Source organism: Hesperophylax consimilis, chromosome 26 (assembly GCF_061612785.1).
Source record: "Hesperophylax consimilis isolate HC1 chromosome 26, BYU_Hcon_1.0, whole genome shotgun sequence".
NCBI lineage: Eukaryota > Metazoa > Arthropoda > Insecta > Trichoptera > Limnephilidae > Hesperophylax > Hesperophylax consimilis.
Window position 1 is genome coordinate 1,379,436 of NC_142861.1, and position 14,607 is coordinate 1,394,042.

General features: G+C 32.4%; 1 protein-coding gene across 1 annotated transcript; it reads left to right on the forward strand.

Moving 5' to 3' along the window:
• Positions 1–585: 585 nt before the first annotated feature.
• LOC149410950 (uncharacterized) lies at positions 586–13,986 on the forward strand. The gene is made up of 5 exons (XM_089647601.1): positions 586–674; positions 1,079–1,127; positions 1,239–1,376; positions 2,732–2,906; positions 13,883–13,986. The coding sequence occupies exons 1-5, from the start codon at positions 586–588 to the stop codon at positions 13,984–13,986; spliced, it is 555 nt and encodes a 184-aa protein (XP_089503727.1).
• Positions 13,987–14,607: the final 621 nt, after the last annotated feature.

The window sequence follows — 14,607 nt, forward strand, 5'->3', positions numbered from 1 at the left end:
AAATATTAATAAAGATGATGCAGATAAACGCAGAAAACTACAATAAATTAATTGGATTGGAGATGGAAACACAGTATCGCATCTACATACATAAGCTCACACTTCACCTTAAGAGTGGGTTATAGGGCATAATAATGATTTGCTGGAAAACGGCTCCCTAAAACGGCTTGATACTACCTTTCGTATGTCATTCTCAGACTTCATATTTTTTTATACCAATTAATGGACTATTATTTTTCAGTTTGCCTATTTTTTTTGTAGTTGTTGTAGGCATTCGACTATAAAAAATAAAAACATTGATACACCATACAACCCACTTTTAAAACTTCGATCCATGATTATCGCATTAAAAAACGGTTTTACATAATATTTAAAATTTAAAATATGTATATAATACACACATCTGTAGAAGTACGGCCTCTTATTATCGTTATGATATCTGTGGATATTAACAATTAAATAAATACTTCATCTTGCACCAAATTTTCAACACATTTACACTGTTTTACTTATTACGGGTGAGAAGCCCCCGAGAACGGTAGTGGGACTATACGCTCCTTGTTTTGCGGCTTATATATTTCGAAAATGCCATCAAATTGTTTCATTAATGGGTTTAAAAGTAGAATACCGACTCACTTGAAGCATTGCAATAATCTAAAGAAGCTACGAAAACAGTAAGTACTCACAAATTCTCTTTTTTCATATAAATTTGTCGCATTGTATATTTTCAAGTTTCAAATTCTTTGAAACGTGTAAAAACCAACATTTAATATGCGTTCCTTTTCCTAACGGTTAGCACTAACGTCATGTTGTTTACTGGCGGCATCTTTATGCAAGTGTGTGTGAGAGAATTCATTGTCTTTACGCGCTCTGACTAAGTGGGAGATTGAACGTTTTTTTCATAGGGCACGTTTGGTAATTGAACCAAAAATTACCATCTCACGCCGGATCATTTTTAGTTCATATCACCTTTCCGCGTATAAACACGTAACCATTCACACATTGTCAAATCAAAGATATTCTATCTATGTGTTGTGTTGTACAGTTTCAAATAATTATATTATTTTTCTCTTTGTAGATCAACACATGATTTATCCATAGCAGCCGGAAAAAATACTCCAAACAAGGTATGCTTCGAGCAACAAATGAATTTGAGTGCGTTGGAGTCACGGGGGTGGAGGGGGGGGGGTTCTGGACTTTTTCATCATAATATTTTTTTTTTTTGCTTTTTTATTTAGGAAAAAATACAGCAAAAACACCAACATACGATAGAACCAAATGAGTCTACTGTAAATATTGTACACAAAGGACCAAACTTGGAAGATTTAGACCACGAGGATATTCTTATTGGTTCATCAGCCACTACTGTCGAAAAGGTACTTATATACTTCAAATATCTCGCATTTACTATTCGTCACCTCATTTGGATAGGGTTCTAACTTCATTTAACTTGTTCTGAGATATGAGGTGTCAAAGTTTGAAAAGACGATTTCTCATAGCCTATTTACCTATATTTAGAGATGGCAAAATTTAGCATTAATTTTCAGATTTTTTAGCATTAACAATTGGAAATTTAGGGTTTTATAGCATTTTGAGGCATAATTTAGCGTTTTGTAGCAAAATAGAAAAAAATGTATTTCGTGAATGTTTTTAGCGCATATTTTAAGTATTTTTGGTAAAATATATATTTAACCTTCATTTGCAAGTACATATTTCCATGTGAAAGATTATAAATAATTATTTTTAATATTAAATTAATAAGGAAGGAAACTCTAAGTACGGGTCGAACACAAACACAACAAATGCAGATTGCGATTAACATCAATAGGCGTAATTTATTTCACACAAATTGTGTAATGTCAAAAAGCTATTTTAGCCTACAGTATAAAAATATTAAATATTTACACATAAAATAGTAACAAAATTATAAAAAATCGTAGGAAAGGCTTCCAAAAATTAAATAAAGTAGGCATAATACTTTTCCCTGCACATTCCCATGAAACTACCTTCTTTATGCATTTTTCTCAATTATTCTTTAGTTGTACAGGACTAAATATTACTGTATCAGCTTCTCCAATTTGTATGGTTCTTTGACTTACGAAATACGCTATATTCTCGGAAAGCGTTTAAATTCAGCGTACAGTATAAATTAAAAATATTTAATATTTACACATAAAATAGTAACAAAATTGTAAAAAGAGGTAGGACAGGCTTCCAAAAATGAAATAAAGTAGGCATATTTGAAATACAGGTAAATACAAAAAACAATGGAAAAGACACTTTACTGATTGAATGATAGCATTGCGCACGTTTCAATAGTGGGCTCCTTCATTCTCGTTCGCCTGTCAGTCAATACCCGGTATTTTCGGGAAATTCGCGCCTATTTCGCTAAATAGAATAATTTAGCTGAAATACGGCCAAAATCACGTTTTTCGCGTTAATTCGCGAAATAGAAATCACTGGAAACACTTTCAAATGCCTTGAAACGCAAAGAAAACTGATAAATGCCCTATTTTCGAACCATAAATATTTTTTCGCGTTTTTAGTTAAAACGAAATTTTGCCATCTGTACCTATATTCCTGATATATCGGAACACTTATTACATGCACCTGCTTTAGCCCTCATGAAGTATATTGTCGAAAGGCGAGAATTTTTATGATTTCTATGACGCGTGTTCCCAACATCGTAATAATAGGTTTGTATTTTACTAAAATTTTATTTTATGTTCAGGACCAAAAAGACAGCAATTTTTTGGGGAAAAAACCTGTGACCAATGACCAAGGATGGAGCTGTGAAGAATCAGAGCAAGAGCTTGTTATTGAAAAGGCGATAGAAGAAAGCGATGATATTTGCATAGAAGGGCGGAGAGTAGTACAATTTAATTATTTTTTTAAACAACTCCAATGTATTAGTCAACATGATTCCCTTTTTAACTGCAATTTAAAGCATTTACGATTTACCTCAGAAAATAGAAATGGTTTGAACTCTACTTTTAATTTAAAATGTGTGTTATGTGGTAAACATTTTAAACTTAAAACGTCCGAAAGCATACAAGAAGGCATTGGCATCAACGAATCTTTTGTGTCGGGAATAATGAGCATAGTATCGGGTTATTCGGGCATGGAAGAACTATGTGCTACCCTTGAAGTTCCGTCCTTATCTATTGCTGGATATGGAAAATGCCATAAGAAGGTTTGTGAATGGTGGGAGAAAACCAAATTTACCAGTATGGCTGCGGCAGCCGATGAAGAAAAAAAACTGGCTATTCAAAGCGGCGATGTTGATGAAAACGGGACGCCAATGATCACTGTAGTAGCTGATGCATGTTGGTCTAAACGATCTTATAAAACCAACTACTCCGCCCTCTCAGGAGCTGCTACGATAATCGGTTACCGCATAAAAAAAATTATTTACATGGCAGTTAAAAATAAGTACTGTACGAACTGCGCAAGAGCTATAAATTTGAAAATTCCTGTGCCCGAGCACACATGCTTCAAAAATTATGTTGGTTCTTCAAGCGGAATGGAAGCTGAAGCAATTTTAGACGGATTTCAACAATCGATAAGTATGTACGGTCTTATATATTCAACCCTCATTGCCGATGGAGACTCCAGCACTTACGCCAGAATCAGAAGTAGTCACCCATATCCCAATATTACAGTACAGAAAATAGAATGCTCTAACCACTTAATTCGAAACTACAGCAATCAAATTGAAAAAATTACGAAAGATACCGGCTTTCCTTTGGAATTTAGAAAAATTGTTTCAACCAACAAACTTCGTCTTAGGAAGGCGGTAGTTGGAGCTGCAAATTACAGGATGCAATCAAATAGTACATTAGACCAAAAAATTATCGATTTAATGAAAGATTTATTAAATGGACCCAAACATGTTTTCGGTGAACATAAAGATTGTTTACTGTACTTCTGCAAATTTAAAATTGATCCAAATAAAACATTAGACCACAATCACATTCCAAAGTTACAAAACAATATTATATTTTCAAAAATTATGGAAGCTAATTCTCGTCTTGTCAACAATGCCCAGAGTCTAGTACATTGTTTAGACAGTAATATTGTTGAGAGTTTCAATGGAGTTATTGCAAAATTTATTGGTGGAAAACGAATTAATTATTCTTTAAAACAGTCATATATGGGTCGTTGTGCAGCTGCAGTAGTTTCTTTCAATTCCAAGCGACCGTATTATTCTTTACATAAGCAGATTTTCAACAGGAGCCCTAGTAATTTTTTGAAACGATTAGAATTGAAAAGAAAAAAAAGAAGAATGGCTTCTAAAACAAACGATAAAAGATCTTTACGAAAAAAACAAGGGAGACATTGAAGGATTACCTACCTACTGAGTCTAGTGTTGACATATTCTTACGTCTGCTATAATTTAATAAAAATCAACATAAAATTGAAGTGTACTAAACTCAAAGATCTAAACTATTAGAAATCAAAGACCGCGCTTCAAATCAGTGCATTTATATCTTGTGAAGTGCTATTTTTTCATGTTTTTTTGTCTTCACAAAGAAACTGCATGTTAACTGTCAAAAAAAAAAAACCAAATAATAAAAATAAATCTGTCATTCTGTACTAAAACGAGCCAGCTGTTAAAAAATACAAAAGTGCCTAAACTGTGTTGAAACTATCAATATTAAACATCATTCAATCAATTTTATTCACGGCGAAATCAATTTATTTCAACATGAATACACTGTGCATCGTTTGCGACAAAAATATTGACAGTCCAGCCGAATTCATATCTTGTGTTGTCTGTGATAATGGCTATCATCTTGTTTGTGCAGAGATTGGTGAAAACATACGTGGTGCTCGTAATTCTCAGTGGAAATGTAAAAAATGCTCTAAAGCTTTTTCTAAAAAAAAGACCAGAAATATGAATTATTGTGATGAAAAAATCGATCAAGAACCATCTACCGGCAAACCTACCAAACATCTAACTCAACAGTCAACAGACGCAGAGAAATTTCCTTCATCAACCATACATGGCGCAAGCGGCATTCTTACGTCAGAAAAGTTTATTTTAGAATTAAACAATTTCAAAAAAACAATAATGGATTTTGTGTAACAAAAATATGATTCGATTATCGCACAAAACAAAGAAATCCTTGATTCATTTAAATTTTTAGCGGATCAGCAAGACCTTCTAAAAAAACGATTAACTGACATTGAATCCTCGCAAGAAAGGTTCATTACTGATATGCTAGAATTAAAAAAACAAAACGCTGTATTAGAAAATACTACTTCTCATCAGGACGACAAAATTGACCGGCTGGAGTACATTACACAGATGTGCAATATCAACATCAGAGGCATCCCTGAAGCAAACAATGAAAATATTATGGAAACTCTTAAAAAGATATCAAAAATCATAAATTACGGAGATACCTCGATACCTTTACAATCTGAAATCAATAAAATGTACAGACTAGGACCAAAACTGTCCGAAAAAAATCCCAGATCTGTAATAGTGTCGTTCAATAGTATTAAATCTCGAGATGACTTCCTACTCAAAATCAAAGACTATAAAAAATCCTCTACCTCCAGTTCAAGCAAACTCAATACAGCAGATCTAGGGCTATCTCAAGAAGCAAAACGGATTTACGTGTCAGATCATCTAACTCAAAAAGGAAAATTCTTACTCTCCCAAACTAAAAAAATCGCCAGAGAAAATAACTACAAATACTCTTGGTCATCTTTGGGGCTCATTCTGCTAAGACATACGGATACATCCAAAATTATTACGATTAAAAACATCACTGATCTTGATCGAGAAAAACGCCAACAACTATGACAGATGATAAAAAGTACCTCAACATTTACTGCACTGCTAAACAAAAATAATCCGGATAATATCATATTCATCGCAAGTTTTCTCATGAGTTATTGCTTTGTCTTTATAAATAATAATGTTTTAATTGAAAATAATGCATTCCTACTCTTTTTAGGAGTTCTTTCATGTAGCAACAATATCAGTGTGAAAATTGTTTATATCAGTATTCACTATTTTTATTATACTTTACCTCCTTTGACTGTATCTCACGTTTCGTTAGCTCTCTCTAAAAAAAAATTATATATCTCCATAAATAATACTTTCACTACAAGTTTTTATTTGAATATTACCGCTATATACTTTTCACACACCCTAAGCATAATACCTAATTTTTATCAAAATAATTCATTCTTACTTTCATTAGTAGCTTTCCCTAGTAACATCAAAATTATTATAAAAATTGCGAATCTTACAATTAAAAATTCTAACCATACTCTTCCTCTAAGCAACAAAAACCACGCTGTTTTAGTATTCTTTAAAATATCTGGTTACTGGGTAAATATTATTCTTCCTTCATGTTCTCGTAGGAATCAGAGTAGTAATATCTTAATTACTCACTATATGATGCTCTTATTTTCTTCAATAATCTTTTTATTTTGGCTAACTTTTATTATATTCACTTGTATTTACAGAATTTACATTAACTACAAATGCTCGAGCTCTGTCAAAATAATGTTTTTGTATTTCTCAAAAACCTTTACTACTGTTTTATTTACATATTTTATTCGCACATTTTTAATCATACTTTTGCATTTTTCACATGTTACTAAATATAATTATTGTCCTTTATCACACCTAACAATTACAATCAGAAGCATTATATACTATAGTATGCACTTTACAGTTAAAATATATTTTAAGTTGGAATACTATGTATCAACATTATCATTCATGTTATATAATGTTCTCTCATTATCTCATAATAATGCAGTCTCTCTATTCCCTCTCTCTGTGCTTCAATCAAACTCATATGTACGTATCACAAGCAGCGAGAGTCTTTGTAAGATTATGTTCCCAACAAATCTATGTAAATCTGGAAAAAATCTTAATTTACATAAATATGTCCTAGTGTTGGTTCTTCTTTGCATTTTTCGCATGTTATGGTATTTAATTATTGTTTTTTGGCATTTTTTTTCGCATCAACTCCTCTACAGAATCAGCACATACTTTGCATTTGGCCATTTTATTGATTTTATTGTTTTCATATTTTTTGTATTTGCAGCCTTCATGACAGATATCTACATAATCATCAACTGCTTAGATTGCTCTATACGAAACATACCAACACCATCATCTTTTATAACATCTTTTACATCTAATATAATTAGTGGATTCAACTTTCATCTCGAAGTAAAATACGCATCATACTCGAATAATCAGAACTCACATTCTACTATACAATATATTAATAAAACACTGATTAACAACACAGTAATTTACACTTTCGTTTTTAACTTTTTGTTTGCAGACTTTTCGCAAAAGAACTACGGGTTCACCACCACACATCATAGTAAATTTAATCATAATTATGTTTCAGTTACCTTCGGATAATTACAATGATTCTGTAATTAGCATTAATATGAATATAATTCGAGATCTGGAGAATTTAAACAACTATAACTGGGACTCATATAGTCTAAAAATCACACACCAGAATATTAGAAGCATATCAAATCTCGATGACTTTACAATTTTTCTTGATCAATTTAATTCATCTTTCGATGTTATAATATTAACCGAATGCTGGTTAAATAAATACTACACCGTAAAATCAATCCACAATTACTATGAATATCACACCACAACCAACCTCAACAAATCCAGTGGAGTTGTTATCTACATCAAGGACGGAATTAAAGCTCATGTAGAGGAAATTACTTTAGCACAATCAAACTGTATGAAAATAGTATTGAATAATAACATATGCATATTTGCCATTTACAGATCTCCTTCCTTCATCAATATTGACCCCTTCCTTTCTTCATTGCAAGCAATTTTAAACAATGCGAAAAAATTTGAACAGCAAATTATAATGGGAGATTTAAACATTAACACTATCCCTGACTACCACCGTCAATCAATCGATTATCTATGTCTACTCGCGGAAAATGGTTTCACACAGACTATTAACAGCTTTACTCGTGAACAGGGCTCGAGTAAATCCTGTCTTGATCACATCAATGTAAAAAATATTAACTTTATTGACACTTTTGTTATACACTCAACTATTTCAGACCACTATACAACATCTCTTTGTCTTAAAAACAAGCCTCCCACTTCTTCGAAAATTAAATACGTTGCTAAAACTAATTTCAACAAGTTAATTGAGGACTTGAGCGCAGAAAACTGGCTAAATGTTCTAGATAAATCAGATACTGACTTAGCAATGAAAGAATTTATTATCAAACTACACGAGTATATATCAAAACACACAAGTAATACAACCGTATCTAATAAACAAATTAAATTCACACCATGGATCACCCTGGGGCTAGTTAAATCGATTCACAGAAGAAATCATCTTCATGAAAAGGCAAAAACATATCCTGAGAATTTGGTATTACAATGTTATTATAAAAAATATAGGAATTTGTGTAAGAAATTAATTACATCGGCGAAAGAAAATTATTATAAAAAACTCATTTACGAAAACAACTGCAATCCAAAACGTTTTTGGGATACCTTTCGCAACATAACCAAATCCAAAATCAATAAATCTTCTGAAATAAAATCGCTATACATTAACACATCAAACTCTGAAGTCCCCAAAGATATGGCAAACTTTGCAAACAGTTACTTTTCATCTGTGGGTGACACACTTGCGAAAAAAATTCTCGATAAGTGTAAGAAATCAGAAACCGCTCTCGCCAATTTAACTATCCCTAGGATCGGTCACAAAATAGACTCAATCACAACTTCAACTAACGAAGTCAGGAAGATAATTGACGACCTTAAGTCATCAAAAGCATGTGGTCCCGATAAGATTTCATCAAATCTTCTAAAAATCATTAAAGTATACATAGCCATACCGATTGCGTTCATTGCGAATCTAAGCTTTAATTCAGGGAAATTCCCTAACCATTTAAAACAGTCAATCGTCATTTTACTGCATAAAAGTGGGGACAAATCACTGATACATAATTACCGGCCTGTTTCCTTGCTCAACTCTGTCTCTAAAATTATGGAGAAAATTGTAAAGAACCGTCTCATCCTTTATCTCGAAAATAACAACATCCTTTCTAGTAGACAATTCGGCTTTCGCAAAGGTTTAAGCACTGAAAACGCCATCGCTAATTTGACAAAAATCATCTCTAATAATCTAGATAAAGGTAGTAATGCATTGCACTTTTTTTAGATCTAGCTAAAGCGTTCGACACTATCTCGCACAAAATTCTGCTGAATAAACTACAGCGAATTGGGATACAGGGTCAAATTTTCAAGTGGTTTGTTAGTTACCTAGAAAACAGGAGCCAAAGAGTGGATATTAACGGTACTCTAAGTGATCCAGCCAATATTAAATATGGCGTACCGCAAGGAAGTACACTAGGTCCCATATTGTTTAATGTTTATATAAATGACTTATGTAATACTTCATTTGCAGACCACATTATTACATTTGCTGACGATACAGTACTTTTATTCGAAGGCAAAACCTGGAACGAGTCTTGCATTAAAGATGAATTTGGCATAAACAAAGTTAAACAGTGGCTAGATAGTAATCTCCTCACTCTAAACTCGGATAAAACGAAATTCATCTGCTTCAGTTCAACTCAAGCGGGTCAACCACAAGAAATTATTAACATTAGAATACACCATTGTTACGACACTATTACATGTAAATGCAATACCTTAGAATGTGTGGACAATATAAGATACCTAGGAATTATCATTGATAAATTTCTGAGATGGGACAAACACATAGCCTTTACTTCCACAAAGGTCAGGAAACTTACACATCTGTTTATAGCAATAAGAAATATTCTATGTCTAAATGATTTGAAACGAATTTACTTTGCAATGTGCAATTCCATACTAGACTATGCTTCCTTAGGTTGGGGAGGTTGTGCTAAAACCATACTCGATCCCTTAGCTAAATCCCAGAAATCGCTTATAAGAGTAATACTGAAAAAACCTTTCAGGTACCCCAGCGATTCATTGTTCGCAGAGTTTCGTGTTCTTGATGTAAGACAATTATACATGAGGAAAATCATTTTACATACTCAAAAACAGAGGCACTACTTAGCTTCCGTAAACCACTGTCATAATACAAGACATGCAAAAAAAAACCCAACAGTTCCGCCCACCACTTCCTCATCTTTAGCACAGAGACAATTCTCATACTTAGGCCCTAAACTGCTCAATCTCATACCTGATGCATGGAAGGCAAAGAGTACTAATATTCTGCGTATGCAGGTAAACAATTGGCTTCTGGTCTTGGGGAGAGTTGAATGCGAGAATATGCTAAAAAACAGTAATTAAATTGTAAATTTTGTTTTTCTTTAGATTCTTCTTTACATTTTAACTTATATTGGTATTATATTAGCATTACAGGAACTGTATTTTTACATAAAGAAAGTTCGAAAATTGTTCAATTCTTCGTGATATTTTTCCTTAAAGGAAAAGTTCCTTCTTTACTTTCATTTTTTATTTTTTGTTATTTTTCATTTCCTTGTTTTATATATTAATATTTATTTAGTTTAATATATCAGCTAAACAATAGTAAAAAAAAAATGAATATACATTTGTATTACTTTACCAACAGAATTTCTTCAATTCAGTTTCATTTTCAAATTCATTTTCTTGTTTTTATCTATTAATTCAGCTTATGTTATGTTAATTCAGTTATTATGTCAGCTAAATAATAGTAAAATATGTCGTGATATAACTGGAAGTATTCTAGAATATGAATATACATATGTATTTTTTTAACAACAGAATAGTCAACACTATAATGTACCATAATTTACATGTAAAAACATTATCATATTGGAATGTCCTAAAACGGGCAATCGCCTAGTTGGACATTTTAAGTTCCTTAATTGTATTATGTAATATTTACAAACAAACAATAAATAAATAAATAAATAAATAAATAAATAAATTTACTTACAAAATCAGGAGCACCTGATATCCATTATGGCGAATTGTGCGAAAAAATGGATATGGAACATGATGCATATGAATGTGCTAAGGCAGAATTCTTAAAGCTACTCGACATTTCAAAAAGTGAAAAGAAGGCAGTTGAAAGACGAACTGTCTTGCAGTCTGATAGCGGGGAGTGGCTGCAACGCAGAAGAAACATGTTAACAGCTTCTTTATTTGGTAATATCTGTAAACGAAGTCAAACCATCAGTTGTGCTAATTTAGTTAAATCAATATTATACGGCCGCTCTCTAGATAATATAAAATCTGTGCAATATGGTAGAGACCATGAGCAAGTTGCAAAAAGGCAACTTTGCATTCAAGAAAATATTGTGGTCGATGACTGTGGCTTATTTATTGATGAAATTTTCCCATTCTTAGGAGCCACTCCAGATGGTTTGGTAAATGATAGTACAATATTAGAAATTAAATGTCCGATTTCTGCTAGTGGGATGCTATTTGAAGAAGCAATAGCAAAAAAAAAAATTACGTTCTGGAAGGAAGATAAAAACAAAAAAAAAATTTTTACAAATACAAATCACAACTGGTATTATCAAGTACAGGGTCAACTTCACATTTCCAATAAGTCTGTATGTATTTTTGCCGTCTGGTTGGGTGAAGCAATTCCATTAAAGATAGAAATAATAAAACGAGATGACAAATTTTGGGGAGAAAAGATGGAAAGCAGATTAAGTACTTTCTTTATGGATTGTTTATTACCAGAAATCATAGATCCTAGATTTAAAAGATCAATGCCCATTCGTGACCCACAGTATATTATATCCGCGTTGGAGAAAAAACGAAAAGCAGCGACACAAATTCGAACAGAAAAACTTAAAAAATGCAAGAAAAATCTGTTACGTGTTATTGAAACTAATGTAAATATTGTTCAAATTTTAGATTCTGATACGATTTTAGATAACTTCCTGAAGAGCTCACTCTGAAGAACCCTTCCTTGAAGTTCCTTTTATTTAATGTATTAAACATATACACAGGGTGTTGAGGGACGTACTTGAGTTACTTTAACCAGTAAATCCTGATATTATTTGCAGTAAAAACTGTAAATGAATTTACGGTCACCGGTGACATTTTCGATGTTCGATGTGACATTTCCGGTGACATTTTGAAAAAGTCACAGGAGAACAAAATTTTATTTACATTTTTTCTCTAAATAATGTCAGGAATCACTGGTTAAAGTAAGTCAAGTACGTCCCTTAACATCCTGTGTATATTAAAATAAACCTTTGTTCCACCGCAGGGGAAGCTTATGGCGCAGACTACGCCAGTCGAAGAATACCATCATCACTGCCATGGTTGCCTGGATGGAGTCCCCCCTGATGGCCTTCAAACGAAACAGGAGCCTGTCAAATATCCCCCATGAACATTTATTATCATATACTATATTTTTTGTTTCCTTTCTGTTCCATTCTATGTATGAATGCATTGTTATTTTGTCAATATTTGTACTATTTTTGTACATTCTGGAATAAACTCTCATTATTATATTTGTTTTATTAAAATAAAGAGTGAGTGTCGCTGCAGTTTTGTCATGGTTTTCTGCGGCCTTGCACGACAGCTACTGCCATGGTTAAAAAATATTGTTGTTTAGTTGTACTAAATAACACAGAAAAATTAAAAAATAAAAAATATAAAAAAAAAACTTTATTTTATTTCTCGAGGTCAATATATAAGAAGAATAATACAAGATTGCCATTACGGAGAATCAAGCAAAGCAACACTTTAAAATTACAAATACAGTAACAATAAAATGTATAACATGATAACATTAAATAACATGTAAAATTTATTGATAATAATTTAATGGATTACTTGAACCATGAGATCCCAAACACCGTTTATAATGGAATAGCGCTCACTCCTACCTACACTTCAGTCCCTAACGAAACGCGACCACGAAAGGAACCAAGCAACCGCTAACGGTGCAAAACGCCGCTTACGGTTGCTTTCCTCCTTTCACATAATATCGCGAACTTAAAAACCTATTGTCAGCTTTTCAAACCTAATATGATTTACAATAACAAGCAAATGATGAAACATTTGTAAAAAAGATAATACTAAATACTCTACCCAAATAGTAAGTTCCATAAACAAGCCACATTTTGTTATTGGTTTGTTTTTTTACTTGAATATCTATATGTCTCTTCATAACTCACGTATAATGTTGAATATTGTACATCGGTGAAGGCATCCTTACTGCCACCTAGCGATGTAATAATAAACATATTTTGGTAGTTTCGGAAATCTGCCTTGCCTATTATATGCCTTTAAGGCGATGCACTACGTCGTGTAATATTTTAAATTGAGCCGCTATCAATAACAACCCTTACGTAGATGGCGATAAGGTTTAAATTACCGCTTAACACCATCCGCCTGTTTTGATTTATGCAAGAAAAAAACATGGCCAAAAAGTGCCTTTTATTTTATATTATGGATGTTCAGGCATAAATATTTAATTTTTTTTTCGATCATTTTATAAATAACTTAATTTGCCACATTATACAATAAAATCATAACCGAAAATGGTTTCGTAAATAGGAGATTTTTAACTTTAAATCAGTTTTCATAGGCCTTATACATTATTTTTTTCTGGGCTTATAAAAAGACTTATCTAAAAAGTACTCGAAAATTTCAAAGGCCAAGATGTATTCTACTCGCAGTATTTAATTAAAGCATCTGAAACATTTCTAGGCGACCAAATTTTCAAACGAAAAACACATGATTTTGCATTACTACGTAGTGCATCGCCTTACTTATAAAATGCAGGACATCAGACACCGATGTGACTGAAGGCCGCCTCTGTTTCAAGTTGACAGACGGCCGTTTCTTCCTGGAAATGGTTTTCTGCGATTTCCCATATTCCCACAGGCGAATGCGGAGGCATCCCCTACATAACACAAACAGACATGAATGTAGTATATGGCCGCTGTCGGCTGTTGGTGATGCTGAAGAAGCAGAATATGATTCTCTAAAACATGCAATTTTAGTAGAGATTTTAGATAACAAATTTTTTCTCTATGTCTATAATAGCCAGGTAACACCCATATGAGGTGAAAATTGTGTGGCGCATATGACGCTGTCCTATTTGTATAAAGAACATTAACTTTAAATTCTGTAAATTTAAATGATTCACCAATTCATAGAATAAATGGTCTAGAATTCTAGAATATCAAAAAAAAAATTAACTTCGATTATCTGCCTTGATGATGGAAACTGTAATGCTGTCCGAAACGTTGGCTAAATAAGGAGGTAATGCAACACGGCATGTACCGAAAAATAAATCACTAAAAAATGCTTAATTCAAATAAATTTCATATTTTCATAAGAGGAAGCTACAAGCCAAAAATGTGTAGGATATTCTTGGTATACCTTATATCGTAGGTAAAAGGCATTAAAAACGATTGACAAAAGGGTCTAGAAACGTTCAAACTCAAGCAAAAAACTGGTTTTTATTTATTTTGTAAATAATTTTATAAGAAATCAATGAAGTTAATCAAGTGAAACTGTCACAGATAATCTTAGCTATAATACTGTATTTTTTAAAGTTGTCTCCCTTACGCGTTCATACATTTCAATTGAAAAAATATTTTTTT

Bases quoted from the DNA above. Each gene is read 5' to 3' on its own strand.
- LOC149410950 (XM_089647601.1), top strand. From the start codon at position 586: ATGCCATCAAATTGTTTCATTAATGGGTTTAAAAGTAGAATACCGACT. The intron at 1,128-1,238 runs GTATGCTTCGAG...TTTTTTATTTAG, and splicing joins GAAAAAATACTCCAAACAAG to GAAAAAATACAGCAAAAACA. The intron at 2,907-13,882 runs GTATTAGTCAAC...ATATTCCCACAG, and splicing joins TTTTTTTAAACAACTCCAAT to GCGAATGCGGAGGCATCCCC.